This window comes from Artibeus jamaicensis, unplaced genomic scaffold (assembly GCF_021234435.1).
Source record: "Artibeus jamaicensis isolate MK-2021 breed Jamaican fruit bat unplaced genomic scaffold, CSHL_Jam_final contig_233, whole genome shotgun sequence".
Lineage (NCBI taxonomy): Eukaryota > Metazoa > Chordata > Mammalia > Chiroptera > Phyllostomidae > Artibeus > Artibeus jamaicensis.
Genome location: NW_026521486.1, coordinates 38138779 through 38159788, shown reverse-complemented (window position 1 = coordinate 38159788; position 21010 = coordinate 38138779). Strand labels below are relative to the sequence as shown.

The 21010-nt window shown below is 38.1% G+C and overlaps 1 protein-coding gene across 1 annotated transcript in view; it reads left to right on the top strand.

Annotated features, from left to right (window-relative positions):
• The window catches only part of IPO8 (importin 8), a 55651-nt gene that overhangs the window by 18661 nt on the left and 15980 nt on the right, over positions 1 to 21010 (top strand). Inside the window, exons 9-17 of the mRNA XM_037139772.2 lie at positions 2284 to 2418; positions 3738 to 3837; positions 7561 to 7637; positions 7909 to 8025; positions 8472 to 8561; positions 9959 to 10124; positions 11113 to 11273; positions 12062 to 12187; positions 15572 to 15638. Coding sequence (XP_036995667.2) covers positions 2284 to 2418; positions 3738 to 3837; positions 7561 to 7637; positions 7909 to 8025; positions 8472 to 8561; positions 9959 to 10124; positions 11113 to 11273; positions 12062 to 12187; positions 15572 to 15638 — 1039 coding nt within the window. The remainder of the gene's footprint in view (positions 1 to 2283; positions 2419 to 3737; positions 3838 to 7560; positions 7638 to 7908; positions 8026 to 8471; positions 8562 to 9958; positions 10125 to 11112; positions 11274 to 12061; positions 12188 to 15571; positions 15639 to 21010) is intronic.

Here is a 21010-nt window from a genome sequence, read left to right as displayed (position 1 = left end):
TTTAAACAGAAGGATGGTTACTACTGATAGTAGTTAAATTATTTCTGTCCATTTAAAATTGGGTTACAAACATGTTAATATACTGTGTATTTGTAGGGGATGAACTGGCAGCTCTGGAATTTAATGCAGTGCAATTAGTTTTAGAACCAGGTGGCCTAGGGCAGCCACCGCGTGAAGTGCCCTTCCAGACTCCCAGATGCTACAGGCAAACCTTTCTGGTTTGTTGGTGCTGGTATAGCAGTCACCATTATTAGGCTGGATTCTTCTGTTAACTCTCTGATCTCTTACGAGTTTCTGACCTTCTGTTCCTTTGAGGCTCACCTCTTTGTTCCAAGGGTTTTTTTTTTTTTAAAATAAGAGTTAATGGAATACAAATTGTTCTATTTCAAGAGAAGTTGAGCTCAGAAGTTAGAGACTTCAGCTGAGAAGTTACTCATTTTTTATGAAAGTTTGGGTACCATTTTATACAGTAAAAATTAGGAGTTCTTGAGAATAATATTTAAAAAGTACAACAAGTGGACATGAAGATTGGTTGCTCTGCATTGCCATTTGAATCATGATATTTTTGTTTATATTTCAGCAAATAAAATTTAATGACTATTGAGCAGTGTCTGGGTCAGGACCATATTGAAGAAGCAATGATTGCTCATATGTAGTGAAAGGCTTTAATCATACAGAGGATGTTTCTAGATTTTTATAAATTTATGCATATAGGCTTCTTTCTTGTAAATGATACCAAGTTAATGTTCAAACCTTTCATGTGAGATGGAATACTTCCTTTCATAGATTATCATTTTGTCTGGTATCATTTTATGGACTTTTGTTTCTAAAAAGTACCTTGCAACAGTTCAGGAAAGCTATGGCTGCAATTTTCTCACAAATTATTTTATTGCCCCTTGAGACAGTCTATAGGGGAAATTAGTGAATAATGATTAAAATGATCTGTTCACCAATTCACTGTGAATACTGGCATGCTTGGGAAGCTGGCCAGCTTTGCCTTCTGCTCTCTCCACTGCTGTTAAACCCATTAGGCTTCCTGAACTTGATGTCCTCTTAAGGTGTGTTCAGTAGTTTTTTCAGTCTCACATAAACGAGGGTGTGTCTAGGCACACATACATTTAAATGTCAGGCCGTTGCAGCCATGCCCTAAACTGTTCGTACCTTAGTTGTTTATGGTGCATGTTCCTAGTATTTAAAAGTAGTTTTCTTATCAAAAACTGTTCTCTTCTTTACTCTTATGTCTCATCCCACCACCTTCACTGTGTATGAGCCACACTGTGTTGGGAACACCCTGTTCAAACCGCACCCATTTTTAGCCTGCATTGCTGGCATTGCTGAAAACCGCACAGGTCCTGGGAGGACTTCAGACAAATTTTTTAAACCTGAATTTTATATAATTTGAACTGAGTTTATCTTCTGAATTTATAAATTTTGTACATGTTTTGAAAGAACCCTTTTTATTTAATTCACCAGTTCATTTATCAGCTTGCTATATGGAAGAGATCTGGAGACCAGGAATTAGAAAACTGATTTCATTGTGTTACCTCTGACGCAGGGTCCTTGGAACAGTCATGGCTGCTTTGGGCATCGTTCTTTCCTTATAAATAATCTCTCTTCTAAAAAATAACTTCTCAGTTTTGTGTTGTGTTTATAAAGACTTTCTGTGGACTGAGATTCTAAAATAAAACTTTTCCATATTTTCTTCTAGGAATTTTAAGCTTTCATTTGTTTTGTTGTTGAAATATTGTCTTATCTGGAACTTATTTTGGAATGAAGTTTAGTTAGCTTCTTTTTTTTTTTTTTAGAGGGCTAATCAGTTGTCCCAATACTATTTTTTTTTGGATAACTTATTATTTCTTTTTGTTTGAAGTGCAGCTCTGACAAGTATTAAAGTATGCCTGTGGTGAATCTTGTTGTCTGGTTGTTTTCTGTGTTCATTTAGTCAGGTCTGTTGTTGCTGTTGTTTTTTTAACAGCAAGCAGTCTTAATTTATTAGGAGAGCTAGTATGTGGAGTACAGTGCAGGTTTATTCTGAGTAGATCCACAGGTTAGAAGTAGGGCAGATGCCTGGAAATTACAGTAAGACACTGTTCCAGTATAACATGGATGTATCTCATAATTAAATTTGCCCATGAGTTTCCTCACAAAATATTGCCTTCCTTATAAACCTGTTAGTCTTTATCTTTATGCATTCTGGGTTTTATGTCATGACTGAAGTGCTCCTCCCCTTACATTTAAAATCGTACGTATCCTCTTATATTTCCTCTTCCTGTTTCCCTATAGGTACTACTAAAAATTTTAGACCAGTACAGACAGAAAGAGTACGTAGCGCCTCGTGTTCTTCAGCAAGCCTTCAACTACCTCAACCAAGGGGTGGTTCATTCAGTGACGTGGAAGCAGATGAAGCCGCACATACAGGTCAGTGTCGGGAGCAGTTCTCCCAGTATTCGCTGGTTAAGTTAGGTTTTCTAAACAAAGAACGTGTTACTGGTTCATATTTTATATTGAATATATTTTTATTTCCACTGATAATTACGGATGGGTGCGATCTTGTACTTATTTGAAGGACTTGGAAATTTAAGGGTTCGAGAAGAGGGAGAACTTCAAGTTTTATGAGTTGGAAGACTTGGATTCAGTGGATCTTGCTTAATTGTTTACTTAAAGATAGAATTCCACATTGTTATTTAAAGAACAGATGAGAATAAAAAATTATGGGCCATTAATAAATAAAGTCTTATTTGCGTACAGACAATTTTGAGTAATTCAACGATGTTAGGAACTGAATTTGTTTTTCCTTTTAAACTGTAAATTCTTAAATTCCTGTAATCTCCAAGATGGTATCTAAAAAGGAAAATAATTTTTTTCTTTGCCTTTGGTGTCCAGGATAGAATTTGTTTAGTATTATCTTATTACAGGTCTTAAGAAATACAATATCATTTGCATTGCTTTCTGTGGGTATCTTAACATTTGTCTAATCTCCTTGATCAAAGAGGGATCATTTCTTTGCTGTTAATAGATACTGATTTCATTTTATTTACTGTGTTCCTATAAAGCCAGGGTGAATTGTGATAGTGTTTTTTTTCTACATGATGCCTTTGGCCTTACTTTTACATGGCTATAATATAGGATTAAGAAAACTCTTAACCTTAGGCTGAATTTTTTTCTCTTAGACATATTTAATTTATTTAAGAGATGATTCTGTTTTTAAATATGTAATCGAAGCAGTGTACACACAGATGTGGTTTTTTTCTTTCCGCCTGAAACCTGCATTTGTAGAGTAGGAAATTAGGTTTTTGAAAATGGAAGAAGGAAAGAAAATTTTAATATTGTTGCTAGGTTGACATTTAGGACCAAATTGGGAATGAAAAACAGTTCACAGAAAGAAATACAATAATAAATATAACCTTGCTTGATATTTATTTCTCTTACGTTTAATACTAGTTTGTTAGTAAAACTCTATTATCCTTTCTATTCCTTCGACGAAGAACATTTACATTCATCTCTTTCTCTCTATCTTTAATCGGTTGCTGTTTAAAAAGTCTTCTGTTTGCCCCTCGCCCTCAGCCCCCTGCCCCCACCCTCGGCTCTGGCTTTCCTGCCTCACCTGAGCCACTGCAAGCTTCACAGAAAAGTAACAGTTGGGAAAACTAACATCATAAAGGCAGTCAGTAAATACCTTATTAGTGTTCCCCCATCTGAGTAGCGTATACCCATTTGTTGTTGTTCTTCCGTCGTAGAATATCTCTGAAGATGTGATTTTCTCTGTGATGTGTTACAAAGACGAGGATGAAGAGCTGTGGCAGGAGGACCCGTATGAGTACATAAGGATGAAATTTGGTAATCGAGACGATTTTATTCCTCATTAGTTCCTGCGTACCTAAACTTTTGTAGCTGAATTTATATTTTAAGCACATTTTATTACTTTGTTAAATTCTCAAGTTCTGCACTGTATGATAACCTTTGAAACTTGTGAGAGCTGGATGTTCTGTAGAACCAGTGAACTCGAGGCCTTTGGGTACGGGAAGCAAAAGGCCACTTTATTTCATCCCTCTTACGGGTGCTGAAGCAGCCTCGGAGCCGTCTGTAACCTTTTCTGTCGTGACGCTGATCTGCAGGCACCATCCCTTCCCGTGTCCTTTGGGATACCCATTGATAGATGGGGTTGTGCATGGTCTGGGAGATCCTTCGGATTTCTGCATGTTTTAGGAGCATCTATATTTACTTTGCTTCCTTATCCCAGAGACTAAGTATTCCACAGGGGAATGAGGTTATCTACAGTGGCCCCATTGTGTGGCCCTGTTTCTGGGGTGGGGGGTTTTTTAGTTTCGATTTTTCTGGAAGCTGTCAAATGGTGTAGATTGCCTGAGTTCATTTCCTTTTATTCCCAGTTTGAATTATTTGCTTCATGGAATTACTCAGGCACTTACCATAGCAAAATGTTATTTGTACCTCTGTTTCTCCCATGACTCAGAGTGACCTGAGGGCGGGGCTTTCTCTTGCTTATTTGCTGTATTTTGCATTCTCCATTCCTTCTGCATCTCTGCATACTAGTGTTTGGCTCTAGTATGTCTTTGATAAATGTTGCAATAAATAATTGGTAAAGCTATCACTGCCTAGGGCATGTGGAAGGTGCTGTGGCAACACAGGGCTTTCCCTTATTGGGCCAGGCGTCTCTGGCTGCTTGAGTTAAGTCTACTGGTATAGATGCTAAATTGCTTTTCCAGTGCTTGGTGTTTGTGTTATTTGATTCAGTAAGTCAGGAATGCCTCTTCTCTTGGAGACAAAGTACAGGATAAACAAATGAATGAGAAATGGTATTTACCATCTGCTTCATCCCTTCATTCTAAATTTTCTTTTGAAAAATCATTACACATGAGTACGATTTTTCCCCTTTTTAGTGCCTTTGTTTTCCTAGGAGCAGAGTAGTTAGCCAGTCTCCTGTCTTTTTCTTTTCATTGTATTTTTTTCCATCACCATTTATCCCCTGTACCTTCTCCCCCCGCAGTCACCACACTGTTGTCCACGTCCACGAGTCCTTTTCCCTTTTTTCTGAATCCCTCTACTCCCTGACCTCCCCACACCCAGAGCTGTTATCCTGCTCTCTACCTGTGAGTCTCTCTGTTTTGCTTTTCAGTTCAGTTTGTTTGTTAGATTCCACATATGAGTGAAATTATACGGCATTTGTCTTTCTCTGGCTGGCTTATTTCACTTAGCACAATACTCTCCAGGTCCATTAAGTTGTCACAAAAGGTAAAATTTTCTTCTTCTTCTTCTTTTTTTTATGGCCAAGTAGAATTCCATCGTCTAAAGGTCGCATAGTTGTTTTATCCACTCATGCATGGATGGACACTTGGGCTGCTTCCAAATCTTGGCGATTGTAAATAACCCTGCAAAGGTCATACGGGTGCTTAATGTTCTTTTGAATTAGTGTTTTGGGTTCCTTTGGGTATGTTCCCAGCAGTGGGATTGCTGGGTCAGAAGGCAGATTCATTTTTAGTTTTTTGAGATATCTTTATACTGCTTTCCACAGTGACTGCACCAGTCTGCATTCCCATCAACAGTACAGAAGGGTCCCCTTTCTCCACGTCCTCACTTATAGATGATGGCCATTCTGACTGGTGTGAGGTGATGTCTCATTGTGGTTTTAATTTGCATGTCTCTGATCCTTAGTGACGTTGAGAATCTTTTCATATGTCTTTCTATCTTTTTCACTGCATTCTTTTAATGTTTAGCTTTTCTGTAATACCTGTGTTTTTTTTGTAATGTCAGAGGAATTGTTCAGCTGTTCAGAAAGTTACCATTATTTCATTTATTTTTTTTAACAGTTGGTGTTTTTTTGCTTTACAGATTTTTAAAAATTTTTTAGAGAGAGGGCAAGGGAGGGAGGAAGAGAGGGAGCGAAACATTAATGTGTGTTTGACTCTCACACGCCTGCTACTGGGGACCTGGCCCACAACCCAGGCATGTGCCCTGACTGGGAATCGAACTGGTGACCCTTTGGTTTGCAGGCTGGTTGGTGCTCAATTCACTGAGCCACACCAGCCAGGGCACACTCAATTCTTCTTACGAAATAAGATACTGTCTGGTTTTAGAGATAAAATAAGAGCTATGAGTGTTGATTGACAGAATTTACATTGTATGGGTTAATAGAGAATATGGATAACTCAAGACTAGCTGAAGTGCCTTTTCCTTAACCATTTTCTTGTTATTAACCATAGAATGCAGTGGCTAGTTTTGACTTTTATATTTTACTTTTGGACAATATACATAGGGAAGAACAGTTATTATATTAGTTTTCTTTTTATATTTTTGTCACTTAACAATTGTTTATATGAATGAAACACTCCTATGTAAATGTATTGACTGATATTAATAATAAAGTTTTTAGATTCGGTCACACGTACAAGAGCCCAGGCGTTGATGCTAAGGCAGCCTGGGTGTGAGTGCCAGCTTGGTCACCTGCCCCGGGCACTGTGGGAGGGTTACGGAACCTCTCTGAGTGGCAGTGTTTTCAGCTATAAAGTAGGCAGCTGACAGTGCAGGATGGATTAAATGGGATGGGTGATACACGTAACTGGTTGTGTTAACTGCTTAGTGTGGAATACTATTGAATACATGCTGGCAGAAATCTTGCTGTGGTGCCTGGCACAGAGTAAGTACTCGATAAACGTTAGTTATTAGCCTTATTATATTTGTGTTTTATATTTTGAGGCAAAGACTTAGACTTGGGATTATTTTTATATTTAACTGTGATCTATCAGATACTTCTCAGGTTTTCATGTTCTTATACAAAACTGCCTATTCTGAAGTTTTCATGTAGTTAAGTGGTGTGTTTTACACAAGTACCCTTTGAACACCTGTTGAACCTACCTGTCGACAGAGCCAAGTGCTATCCTAGCAGTCCCTCAGGACTGTCGTTACACTCACTGGTTCCTCTCCTTGGAGAGTCGTATCTTTAGGTTTCCCTGCAGAGCTTTCCCCTTATCCATTCAGTTGCTTCTTACCTGTCACCTTAAAGGAACATTGCAGAGGCTTTGCCTGTCCCCCAATTTTTTGACCCCCTATTTAAACTAGCACCCTATACTCTGTCACTCTGTGTCTCTTTGCCCAGTTGTACATTTGTCCATAGCCTGACCTGTTATGTGTGTTAGCGTGTGTGTTATAATAACATTTCTCACTCTCACCTTGTAAACTCTATGAACCCTTTTTGTTTGATCTTTGTGTCCCCAGAGCCTAGAACAACAGTGCCTGGCACATAGTGAGCAGTAAATAAATTTTTACTGTTTTTTGCTAAAGATACAGCACTTTTCCTGTCCTCAGTGAAACAGATATCCCCAAATGGGTTGCTTTTAAATATATGATTGCCTAAAAAGACAGCCTGTAGAGTTTGATACTTCTGTGCATGAAAACATGGGTGCCCCTCAGCTCTTGTATGCTGTCCGCCGGTGTCGCGTGTGGGCTCTTGTGTTTCTTGGTTTCGGAATAGTGATTAATCAGGTTTAAAATATATAGGAAGTAATTATATTTTTACTAATACTGTTTAACCTTTTAACATCTTAGATATTTTTGAAGATTATGCTTCTCCTACCATAGCTGCCCAGACGCTCTTGTATACCGCTGCGAAGAAAAGGAAAGAGGTACATAGTTACTCTCTGTAAATCCTGTGTTGACTCGATACTTAGTATAACCCTGGTAATTGAACAGTGGTATGATGCGTTATCATCTGTCACTCTAAGAATGCTTTCCTGTCCTAGTAAGTACAAAGTGTTATTTGGTTTTCTTATTTATAACTACTTGATAAAACACAATAAAGTGGCTTTAATTTTGAAAATTTGTGTTTTGTATATAATATTATAGTAATGCAGCAAAAGCTAATCTACACTAAAATGTATTCTTCTGTTTTTTTAGGTGTTGCCAAAAATGATGGCGTTCTGTTACCAAATCCTAACAGACCCAAACTTCGACCCTAGGAAGAAAGATGGGGCCCTGCATGTGATTGGTTCCCTAGCTGATATTTTATTGAAGGTTAAGTTGTTTAAAATTTAATTTACTTAAAACTGTAAAGCACAGGCGGATGAGAGAATATGAAAGTTATGGATAATTTAAAGCTAGTGACTGCTTCTGCATGACTGAGTTGACTGTAAATATTCTTTCTGTCACCGGTTTCTTTAGTTAAAAGGAACATTTGACTTTTTTGTCAGCGTTTCTATATGAAACTGTTGCTGTATAAAAAAAAACTGACATGAAATGGCTTTATTTGTTTCTACAAAAATCAGTCAGTATCAAATAGTATTTAAGGTACAACTTTTATCTTATTTTAAAATAAGCAATATGTAGGTGAAGTAATTTTACAAACTTGTAAATAGAAATATATTAAGTGTAAGTCATAATAAATGTACTTTATTGGGATGTGATTTCTACATATGAAAATGACATTGGTAAGTTGAAACTTAGTTTCTGTTTCCTAACAGAAGAGTTTATTCAAGGACCAAATGGAGTTGTTGCTGCAGAATCACGTCTTCCCGTTACTGTTGTCTAACCTGGGGTATCTTCGAGCTAGAGTAAGTTTTTTGTATTTTCAGTATGTGTCTTAAAATGTTCATCTGTAAGGTAATTATTGGACTGTTTTTGGATAAGTTGACACATACTAAGGTGAAATGAAGTTAGATTGTTTCTTATGTCACATAAACTGAATAAAGAACAAATTAGTAAATAAAGGGATTTGTGGATTTTAATTCCAGTTGTTTTCATTTTGCACCCTCGCCTCACTTCCTGCATATGCAAAACATGCAGTGAGGGGGATGTCGGTACAGCAACAGTACAGAGTAAATCCATAAACCGATTAATTTTCCATGTCCAAAAAACAGCCTGGGATTCTAGTTTGGCTAAAAACCTGATTATGATTTCTAGTATATTAGGTACATATGCCTTAGTAAAGTGGAGAAAATAATAATCCATTCATGATAAACTTATTTGTGTTCTAAGTGTGTATTCTAGAAGCAACATTTTATGGAGAAATAGAACTTTAAGTCAAGAGCCTCATATTTATCTTTATAACTACATCAATACAAAAAGTTCTTGCTAAACACAGCATATGTTATTAATGCCTTATACATTCTAAAGCATTTTATAAACAAGATAATTATCACTGGAGAAATATTTGGGCGAATGCAGATTAGAGATGTCGAGCACACTCACATATTTTTATAGGTAAGCTGCTATCTTTGAGAATATGTATAAATTGTAATTCTACTGATAGAAGTCTTTAGTAATTTAAATTAATTACTGTTGATTATGTTTAATGCACATAGAAGAATTTTTAAAAAGTAATAATATGGTTCTGTGGTCTAATAGTTTAAAATTTGGTCATCCATACAAGGTTTAAAATCCTTCATACTTCGCGTGAGCGGAAAGGAGATTGGGTGTGATGGAAGGATAGCGGTGTTTGTTTGCTGTAAAGGCTGGCCTGTGAATGTCAGACGTTGGTTTGTAGTGGCTTTAACATATAAATAATAAACTAGTTATGGATCATATATGTATTAAAAGCATAAACAGGGCTTTTTTCTTTTTTTTAGGCATATTCTCTGAATTATTCAGTTTTTCAACACATGGTTCACAAACTTGAAGACAATTTATTTGCACATAGGGGCTAGGCTAGGATTTATATTTGAAATAGGGTGAACTTCCTTTTTTGTAGACGCTTAAATTTGGCTCTGTTTTCTTTTTCCTGTGAAAAAGGCTACTGCATATAGGTAATTTAAAAGTAATCAAGCTGCCTGTTTAAAAATAAAGTGGTTGGGAAATCCAGAAGTTAGCAACTAAGGCTTACATGCAGATCTCCAAAAAACAAATAGGACTTGGTAGAATTAATGATATTTTACTTAGTAAACTTTTTGTGTGACATTGTTACAGAATGCCATACGCCTAATAGTTTCCTATTCACTTTCTTATAACATAGTCCTGTTGGGTACTTCATGCGTTCAGTTCTTTGAAGTTTCATAATGAGCTCAATCTAAGAAATGCAGTTGAACTAGCAAAGAAGAGCCTGATTGAAGATAAGGAGATGCCTGTCAAAGTCGAGGCCGCCCTTGCTCTCCAGTCATTAATTTCCAACCAGACTCAAGGTAAAGCCAGAAGTACCTTTTAGAAGGTCTGCTTGCTTGTTTGTTTGTATTTGGACATGGTCTTCTCAGATAGTTTTCTTCAATTGCTTCCCTACTGAGGATGATTGTATAAGTCTTAAGATTTTGGGTTTGGACTTCTCAACTTCTGCCCCCTCAGAATTTAATAGGAGTTTATTCTTGACCTTTTTAGGAATTCTTTTTCACTGTGGTTTCCAGAAAAAATTTAGATTAGGGAACAAGGTGATAATTGTTGGGCATTATGGTAGACTGGGAATTCAGAGATTCAGTGTTTAGTTTTGATTGTGCTACTAATTTGCTACATAAACCTGGGCAAAGCACATGATTTGTTAAGGCTTAGATATCCATATATTTAAATTTAGGGGTTTGGGCCACATGGCTTCAAGATTCTTTCAACCCTAAGATTCTATGGGTTTGCTACTTCTGAAAGTAGCAACTAGCATTTCTGGTTAAGTGATGACATAGATATTTCATTTGTTTAGAAGAATATTTCTTTCCAAGTTCAAATAAACCGTTGGAAGTAAACATGAACCCAGCTTACCTCTGTTCACCAGTGTTTTAATGGAAGTCTGAGTATTGTATAAGGACACGCACGGTGGAGGCTGGGTAGAGGTGAGGTGGGGCAGGGAATGGGCACCGTGGTACTGGGCGCAGTTGTACGTACATGACTTTTTATGCTGCGTCATGCTAATCACGGAACATATTTCTAATTTAAATTCCTCAGTGGGGGCTGTTGGCATTTTGGGCAGGACAGTTCTTCCCTGTGAAGGACTGATTATCCCTGTGTTGCTCCGGGGAATATTAATGTGTTGATGGAGAATATTTTGGTACAGCATTGTAACTTACCACAGAACAAGAATCTATCTAGAACCTATTACACTGTGTCACTTTACCTTGTGAGCAAGTTAATTCTTTTTATCACTTGTGAATGGCTAATTTTTTAGTGATTTTGTTTGTTTTATTGCATTAGCTAAGGAGTATATGAAGCCACATGTGAGGCCTATTATGCAGGAGCTATTGCATGTTGTTATAGAGACAGAAAATGATGATGTAACTAATGTTATCCAGAAGATGATATGTGAATACAGTCAAGAAGTAGCCTCAATTGCTGTTGATATGACCCAACAATTGGTAAGACTGGGAAAAGTTTTATGTTAGTTTGGTATAAGAGCCTTGAATAATCTAAATAAATTAAACTGCAAAATTTAGAGTTCAGTTTTATGTGTAACTACAATGTTAATATAAAAATGTTTGTTCTAATCTTGACAGTTAATTTCTATATTTGATTTAAATCTAATAACATTTAAGATGATCTGCTGTCATCTCTAATATTCTGAGATTTCATAGTGACGTACCTTAATTTGAGCCTTCTAAATTCTCACTTTCTGGGCTTTGAATCATGAAACTCATTTTTTTTCAGTTTTAGGCAATTTCTTATATTATCTCCTTGATGAATTTTTCCCTGCTTTTTTTTTTTGTCCTGGAGCTCTGATGTAGAATGTTGGGCCAGGACCGAGTTTCTGGTTTCCTTACCTCTCTCTGCCGTCTGCCGTGTCTGTTCTTTTTGTCTCTTTTCCTAGGTGATTCCTTGCCTTTGTCCTCTAAAGCTTCTGTCGAATTTTTCATTTGAGTTTTACTAGATTTCAGTTTTCCTAGATTTTGGATGTATTTGTTTAATGACAACCAGAAGTTAAATATTAGCTCTCTGATTGTGATAGCTAATGTATATCCTACTCCAGCGACTAGATAAGGAAAAAACGGCTATGTTTAAAACATGACAGGTTCTGTCGTTGATCACTCGGCAAAGTGCATAACTTTGCCGGCATTTGTGTGTGTGACACTGTTCTTTGCTCACTTATGGTACCGAGGAGTGGGTATGACGATACTGATTATTGAATATGTTGATGTTAATTTCATAGGCAGAGATATTTGGCAAAGTTCTTCAAAGTGATGACTATGAAGAAGTGGAAGACAAAACAGTGATGGCCATGGGAATTTTACACACCATTGACACTGTCTTGACAGTTGTTGAAGACCATAAAGAGGTGGGATGTCTTTGTGATTTATTTCGTCATTATAGTACATTAACTGAAATTCATGTGGTTGGTGGGCACACATTTTAAAGTCCTGACTTTAAATTGAATTATGTTGCTAAATGTTAAAAATTATCCTCAAATTTTAAAGACATATTAAAATGATTGGGAGAAAATATTACGTGAGGTTATAGGTATGTACTGTATCCTTTTGTCCTGAACTGAACTAAGTTCAGTACATCGCATCTGCTCTGTGCCAGGCTAGATTTTAGGGAATACCAAAGTGAATAAGACATGAGTTTCCCCTGTGTAATCCATAGTCTGGTCTTCTTGGTAGAGAGTGATAGCTATTCAGTCACAGTGGCAAATATTAAATAATGTAACCAAATTCTGATGTAACAATTATTGTGAGGGTGGAAGGGAAGAAGAGCTTAAAACATAATTTTTCCTAAGCCAAATTCCAGAACAGTTTGGGAAAAGAGATGGGCAGAGAGTCATCCAGTGCTTTCCCACCCGTTGGCTGGCAGACTCCTACCCCTGCCATCCTGAGTTAGGTGGAGCAGGCAGCAGCAGTGTCCCCTGCAGAAGAGGAAGACAAGGTTTGGGTAGTCTCAAGGGACGTGTTCAGGGTCACCAAGTTTTGGGTTTGTTGTCCATTCGTTCTGATAATGCATTTGTTTACCCCCATCTAAAACCGCTGCTGTCCTCCACAGGTATCACAGAGCCTTTCCTTCATTCAAATTACATTTGTGTTCTTGACTTCTGTGAGCTCAGTTGACTTGTTTGGCATTGAGGGCAGCTCTTGTTTTATACAGCGAGGACTTAGGAAGCAGGTGCCAGTTCTTTAAATAACATTGTTAAACTCCGTGGCTGTTGATTTATCCTGTGTTTATCACAAAGCAAACCAGGATTACCAAATCCTTAGAAACGGTTTGATATTCTTTGCCTGGGTAGGCCTTCTTTCACCTAAAAGGCTTAATGTGAGTTTCGGTTTCCACATTCATTATTTTATTTTAGTTTTGCATCCTTTTGAAACCGTATGGCCCTCTTGGGGACAGTGAGGTGTTCCAAATTAAATCCTAACAGTATACTTGAGGGTAATTGTTTCACCTTGTAGGTAGAACTTCTATTTTAAATCGGAAGAGACCTGAGAGATCACCTCGTCCAGTTTTCCAAAGTCTGTGCGGAGGGTGGAGAGTAGTAGAAGGAGCGGCAGGATTATTTTGAAAACTAAACAGCATTTTATATTTTTGTTTTACTTTATTTACTTGATATTAAATTTATTTTGAATTTCAAGTAAAGTTAAAGGAGCATGTGAACTTACTGTGATTAATTATCAAGAGAGGTGAGGGCTAAAACTGAGAGCACTAATCAAATCCAGCTTCCTCACTTACACATGGAAAGACTTAAAGCCTTCGGCCAAATGGCTTTTCCAAGGACACAGATTAGTGATTTTCAACCTTTTTCTCTCATGCCACACACAAACTAATTACTAAAATTCTGTGGCACACCAAAAAAAATTTTTTTGGTAATGTGACCAAAAAAAAAACACCAGGTATAATTTTGATTCATTCATACTACACGGCTGTTGTTGTGTTGGCTGTTGTCATCTTTTTATTTGACAGTCTAAGGGAAAGGGGTCAGTGCCCCTGACTGAATAGTTAGGTGTCGCATGTTTTAAAAATTCTTGTGGTCCATCATTTGAAAAGCGCTGTCATTGATAATTAGGGGGAAAACAAGGACCGGAATATTGTCTCCTGGTTGCCTGTCCCATGATTTTAAATTTCAGGTTGTTAAAAGCAGACTTTTTAAAAATAATATTTTCTGGAAAGGGAATGTCACATGTATGTGCTTAATATGTAAATAATGTGTGACGGGCACAATTACAAGTTTAAAAGCAGATCTTGAGCATATGCAGCTGTGCTTAATGGTTTTAAACATATTGACAGATTTTAAACTGGGAAATTTTTGATTATTTGAACTTTAAGACAGTTGTTTTAGCTGAATATTATAGTTTATGAAAATTGAAATAGGACACTTAGATGAAAATGTAACGTAGAGTGCGTTTTCATTTTTTCTAATTTAAAAAACTGTTTCGTACAAACACATATTGAAAATTCCAAGGTACGAAAAGGTGTTCAGTGAAATTTCACCCTCTCACTCAGCTCAGCCGTGTATCTGCTCCTCCTCGCGAGGAGGAGGCTCCTTTGCCAGGTTTTTTGTGTCCTGCCAGAGATTTTTCTATTATAATATCCTGGGAACAAGTGAGTAGAGTATGTGCCTTTTTCTGTAATGAAAATGATAGCGTACGGTTTTCATCTGCCATTTTTTACTTAATGTTTCTTTATGAGTCTTCCATATTAGTCAGTAAAGTCACATATTTTTAATAGCAGCATAATATCCCTTTGTATGATGTATCAGGTTTATTTAACCAGTCCCTTGTTAATGGGTTTCATCATCTCCTGTTAAGTGGACGTCCAGTTGTCCTAAATCTATGTAAATCCCTACTTTTTAGAAAATCCCCACCCGAGGATATATGTGTTGATTTTAGAGGGAAGGGAAGGGGAGAAACATTGACGTGAGAGGGAAACATCGATTGGTTGCCTCCCGCAGGCACCCCAACTGGGGATCAAACCTGCTCTCCAGGCATGTGCCCCACCGGGCATTGAACCCGAACCCTTTGTTGTATGGGACGATGCTCCAACCAACCGAGCCACTCCTCCAGGACTAAAGTCTACTTTTAGATCATCGCCAGTCTGATAGGTGAAAAGTGTTAATCCTGTGCTAAGAATTTGTACTCTTATTATGTATTAAACATATGTTTATAAGGTTAAGGTCCATTTATTATTTTTTTTGTAATTTTTTGCCTGCCTTTTTGTTGATATGATTTCATGTGTGGGAAGTTTTATCTTTGTGTTATCATTTGAAAATGTTTCCCTCAATTTTTCATTTACCTCTGATTTCTACCTGCTCTATGCAGACATTTTTAATTTTTGATACCAGGTGACTCCATATATGTATTTCTGGTTTCTGGGCTTTGAGTAATTTTTTTTCTTTAGGATTATACACAATTCTTTGTATATCTTCTAGAATTTTTTATGTCTAAAGTTTTAATGTTGAAATCTTTAATCTATTAGGAATTTATTTTGGAATAAAATAGGTAAGAAATTTAATTTGTAATTTTATTATGGATTTAATTCTCATTTCCATAATTGGTTTACATTTTAGAATTTTCTGGTATTCGTACATGTTTAATTTTTTTCACATGAAGTTTAGAAGTAACTTGTCAACTTCTCTCAAAAAAGCCCTATTGGTACTTTTATTGGGATAGTTATAACTTTATAGATTAACTTAAGGGTTATGATGAATTTTAAACTGTTTAAAACTTGTCTTTAGGTTACTCAGCAGTTAGAGAATATCTGTCTACGGATCATTGATCTCGTTTTACAGAAACATGTAATTGGTAAGTTTAAAGGTTGAATAAAAATGTGAATTGAGAATTTTAAAAAATCTGATGAACTCTCAGTACATTTTTAGCCCTTTAAATTCAAGAAGATGGCATTCTCTTCAGTTTTTTTATGTACTTTCTAATATCTGTGTTTTTATTTAGAGAGAAACTTTGATACATCCAATAAAAAACTTTGGTCTTAGAAGTTTTAAAGGGCAGAGAAGTTAAAATTTTACAATTTTAGAAACCAATAACTGGGGTGGGGTATGGGGTTCAGGTGAGGTCACTTGAATCTGGGGCGGAAAATTGTGCAGTGACGGGTGTGTCTCATCAGAAGTGTGGCTTCATTGCTATGCTGTCTGCTCTAGTGCCTGACTTCTGAGTAGAATTCGTAACTGTGCTGGGTTTTGTAAACTTACAGAAATTTGTAGAGGGGGCTCCTTTTCCATGTATTCAAGCCTGTTGAAGGTGCTAGTCCCAAGGCATTTGGACTTGGAGCGAGAGGCACCCTGTGTAGTCCACAGAGAAACAGAGAGATGCAAGAAAAGCCTGTTACTGCTTTGGAGCCGTTGTCGCCAAACTTGAGCATGTATTTCTAATATATATGGATAATATTTGAATGTATATTTATAGGCAGTATACATATATTACTTACAACATTTACATACACAAAAATAGAAGTATAAAGGATGAGAATAAAGGTGTTCCGGTACACTCTTCTCCCATCTCAGTGGATCATCTTGCACACCGCCTAGGGCATATACTCCTTGTTTTTGAAGTCACTGCTATAAAGCAGTAGTTTTCAAACTTTGGTGCCCCTAAGAATCACTAAGGAGCTAGTTAAAGTGAAAATGCCTGGATTTCACTAAAGTGAAGAAGTCCCAGAGATTCTGATTCTTAATTTGAGGCAGTGTCCAGGAATCTGCATTTTTACTGAATATTCCAGGTGATTCTCATGCAGATGAAACAGTAACTTGGAGGTGCTTTCTATTAATAGGATCCCTGGACACAAGGGCCTTTCTTTACTTTCTTACTAGAGCAAATGCAAAACAGGTAACATAATCTAGCAGCCAGAAAAGAGTTGTCGCTAGTAATTGTAAGAAATTCGGTTGCTATTTTGTAAGCCTGGCTATTGTGGAAACAGGAGGAATTCTTAATGAAAGTGTTACACTAATAAACAGTGATTCATGACATGATTAGAGTCGCAGTTAAACTCTTACTGCACTCAAGGCCAGCTTTCACTGTTCAGCAAAGCATCCATTTGTATAAAGCAGGTAAGGGGGAGGCTATTACTTCTCCTCAGGGGACGTGTTCTAAGACCCTCGGCGGGTGCCTGAAACTGTGGGCAGTCCCAAACCCCATACGTAACTGTATTTTTCTGTACATGCATAGCTATGATAAAGTTCAATTTATAAGTTAGGCACAGTAGGAAATTAACAACAGTGATAAAATAGAACACTTATAATAGTATACTGTAATAAAAGCTATATGAATGGCTTTGAGGCCATTGTTTAGTAAAACAAGATCATTATGATGGAACGCAGGAACAGTGAGACTGTGACAGTCAATCTGGTAAGTGGGGGCTACTAAGTCATGGATTGTGGGGGGGCTCCGCCTGCAGGGTTCCCCCCGGTCGCCACAGATGAGAATAAGTCTACCAAGACATGATCTGCTTGGGGAGGAAAGGCGGTCGGTCTCTCAAAGGGCAAGGGCCAGGAGCCTGTTCCTCAGTGGGCTTTTATTGGGTTCGGTGTGCATAGGAATACAGGTAAAGCTCATCAGTCACTGTCAGGCAGTAATGATCATATAATAGATAACATACAAAGAACTCTGAGGACTCATTCTGAGTCAGGGTCAGATAGCTAAAGGGCTATAAAACTTTGGGAAAACAAACTCATTTCATGCTTGGACCCTTATCAGAAAACTGAGGGCATTCTTAGCAAAGCAGGTTTCACATGATTTTGTGCATTCTTTCTTAGGACTGATTGCCACAGAGAACCTGCCCTTTCCAGCACAGGGCAGCACCCACCACCAGCATTGTTTCAGGCTTAAGTCAGGCAGGGGAGGTGAGGTAGCCAAGAAATTAGGAGAGTTCTCACAGACAGAATGAGGACTCAGGCTGTGTCAAAGCTGAAGGCTGAGGGTCCATCACCCCCTTTTTCTACAGACCCCCAAGTCCTTCCCTGAGGGCCCCTTCATGACCATGCCTGTCTTAGGTCATCCCTCCCTTGAGGAATCTTACCCCTTATTGGCTGACCAGTCATCTGCCTGGCGCCAAGCAGGGTGAAGTAAAAGGGGGCAGATTCAGCGCCCCTGCCGGGGAGGGAGATAAGCTTTGTCTCCTTAGTGGCTTGTGGTCCCAAGGTCTCTCACTCAGCCTTAGCCATGGGGGGGGTTACAGTTTCTGAAACCAGGCAGGGCGGTTCTCAACAATGGGCAGGTAGTATAAGCACTGTGGATTCTCTGGACAAAAGAATGACTCATCCCCAGCAGGACAGAATGGGATGGTTTAAGATTTCATCATTCTACTCAGAACAGTGTGCAATTAAAAACTTAAGCATGTTTATTTTTGGAATTTTTCGTTTAATAGTTTTGGACTTCAGTTGACTGTAGGTAACTGAAACCATGGGAATAACCATGGTAACTGTGGATAAGGGGGGACAACTGTTTTGGAATTATTTGAGTATTATACTAAGACACAGCTAAGAGATATAAAAAATACCTAATACTTAATGTGAAAGAAGCGGCAGTGGCCAGGCAGCCCAGGTGTGCGAAGGTTCCCGCTGTCACGATGCACAGGAGGAAGGCCTGCTTTGAGGAGGGGGCGGTGAAGGAGGAGGTCAGTGAGGTGTCAGCTAAACCTGCTTTTGCAAGGTGGAAACAAAGTAGAAACAGGTGGCAGGAAAGGATAAATCTGCAGACAAAAAATGCAAACAGCAGGGGAAAGGGCAGCAGGGGGAAGACAGGCTGAAGCGGCTCACTAGGAAACAAAGTGGAGACACTAAAAACAGGAGTCTGGCCTCGGTTGAAGCCGCCTAGAAAGCAGGTGTATCTGCTGGGCGTCACGTGCCGTGTCTTACCCGTGGTCCCTGTCTCCCTCCTTGTGCAATCCAGAGGAGTATGTTTATTAAGTATTCTGTTAATGCCAGTTTCTGTATCTCTAGAATCATTTTTAAGGAGGGGGAAATTCTACCTCATCCCATTTTTTAAGTGTGAATGCTTTTGTTTTTTTGAGAGCATTCACCACAGTGCTCTCAAAAGCATTGAGAGCTTTTTTTGGTACAACCAAGAAATAGTGGTATATTGGTTGTTTTTTTGATACAACCGAAAAATAGTGGTATATTGAATATGGGAGGCTTTGAGTATCTTGGGTGTCAGCTAACAGTCCATAGATGGAGCCGATTTTTTATCCTGTAATGCAGAGCACACGAAGTGGCAATTTGGAGTCAGTTGTGCATTTAATATGTCGTGAACATTTTAAATTGCTTCTATTCTCATGTTTTTGGTAGAATTGTTTGCTTACAGAAAAGTCACTCCTTGGTTTGGGTTTTCCCTGTTAGAATTGTATGCACTCTGTAACATCTTTGGAATGATGGTCCAGTTTTCCTGGTTACTTTGTTAATCTGCTGTGAAAGATCGGAAGTCTGATTATGTAGAGCATATGATATTAAATTGTGAATTAGCGGGACTTTGATATAACAGCATGTCAACATTTGAAGCTATTGGTACTTGAAACTCTATTAAGGAAAATTAGCCTCCATATGTTCAGCTGGGAACTCACTTGGAGTGACTCTTTAGAAAACAACCACAACTACCTGAGTTTTTTAGGTGTGTGGTATGTATGTTAGGAATTGTGTATAAATTGAAATGTCTGTGTACTTAGCCTCAAAACCACCAATACAATCTGTTATGAAAGAAAAAATTATACTTTAAATGCATCTACAAAGGGAGGTAGAGAAGTTTTTTTATCTTTTAATTGCTCAAGTATTTTCGAATTACAAATATTTGCTTTTCTTCTAGATAGCAGCAAGAATTATTTTGTGATTACTTATCTCTACTTTTCAGGATATTATTATTATTGCCATTGGAGATGTTAAAATTGGGAAGGTAATAAGCTTAAAAAGAATATGTTCACTTTTATCCTTACTTATGGAAGAGATTATAAGGGAAAATTCTCCATTTAAATTTAAAGTAATCTTGAGGAAAACTCTGAAGTAAGGCAAATAGGAATAGTTTATCCCAGCCTTCTATAATCCACCTATACCAGCATTTGATTTGAGAATTTGATTTTAGCATCAGGATGTTAAGGAAAGGGACCTATTTCTTGGGAGCAGAGCGGAGAGGAGAACCATGGTTTGAATCACTCGTCCCTTCCCAAGTCCCAGGAAGATGGATAATCTCTCATATTTTTAGCTGTGATGCATTTAATGCTGATGGCCCTTTTGAACCAATATTTGACCACACAGGATCTCAGATAAAAACAAAATATGTACGGTTCTGGAAGATGTCACAGGTTGAATCTGTTCTTCCAGGACCCCACCCACAGCAGTCTGACCATGTTTATGTCTATGGTCCAGTTTCTTTCCATTATCCCACTTGCACTTCCTTCTCTACCTGTTTTCGTTGCTGATTTACTCATAAAATTTTATTCACTAGAAGCCAGGCTTAGCTATTACTGCTTTAAATGCTTTATCATGTACACAAAGTCAAACTTCATAAAACCAGCCTACCCTAACATTTAGTCTTCTGGATTGAGAGTGATTACAATAACTTCTGGTCAATTTAAGCATAAATGGAATCTAGGGGGAGGATATTTGGTGGCTTACTGAATCCATGGGAAGGCTGGAGTTGGGTAGAGCCAGCAGGATTCTGCCATAGAAATTGTCTACTTAGAAGGCCAGAGCTGCCTTTGTCAGCGCTGGGTCCTAGGCTGCTGCCCATCGCAGTCTGGACTCTAGCACAGCCACAAAAAATCATCTGTAATAGTTTTGTGCCTTCTAGTTTCTCCCTCAAGTTTCAAAGTCCTGGTTTTGAGTGGCCAGGTCCTATGCCCACGCTGTGGTTTCAACAGTGTGGAAGGAAATACGGGGCCCCGTCTTTTCTCCCCCGCAGAGTTTATTAAAAAATTATTTTTATTATTGTTCAATTCCAGGTGTCCCCATCCCCCCTAGTACTCTCCCCTGCCCTACCCATACCTCACTTTCCATATTCGTTCCTTGCCCCCACCCCTGTTGTCTCTGTCCATGGGTGGGGGGCAAGGAACGTGTCTTTATACACGTTCCTTGATGACCCTTCCCCTACTTTCCCCCATTATCTCCCTTCCCACTCCCCTCTGGTTACTGTCAGTTTGTTCTTTATTTCCATGTCTCTGGTTATATTTTGCTTGC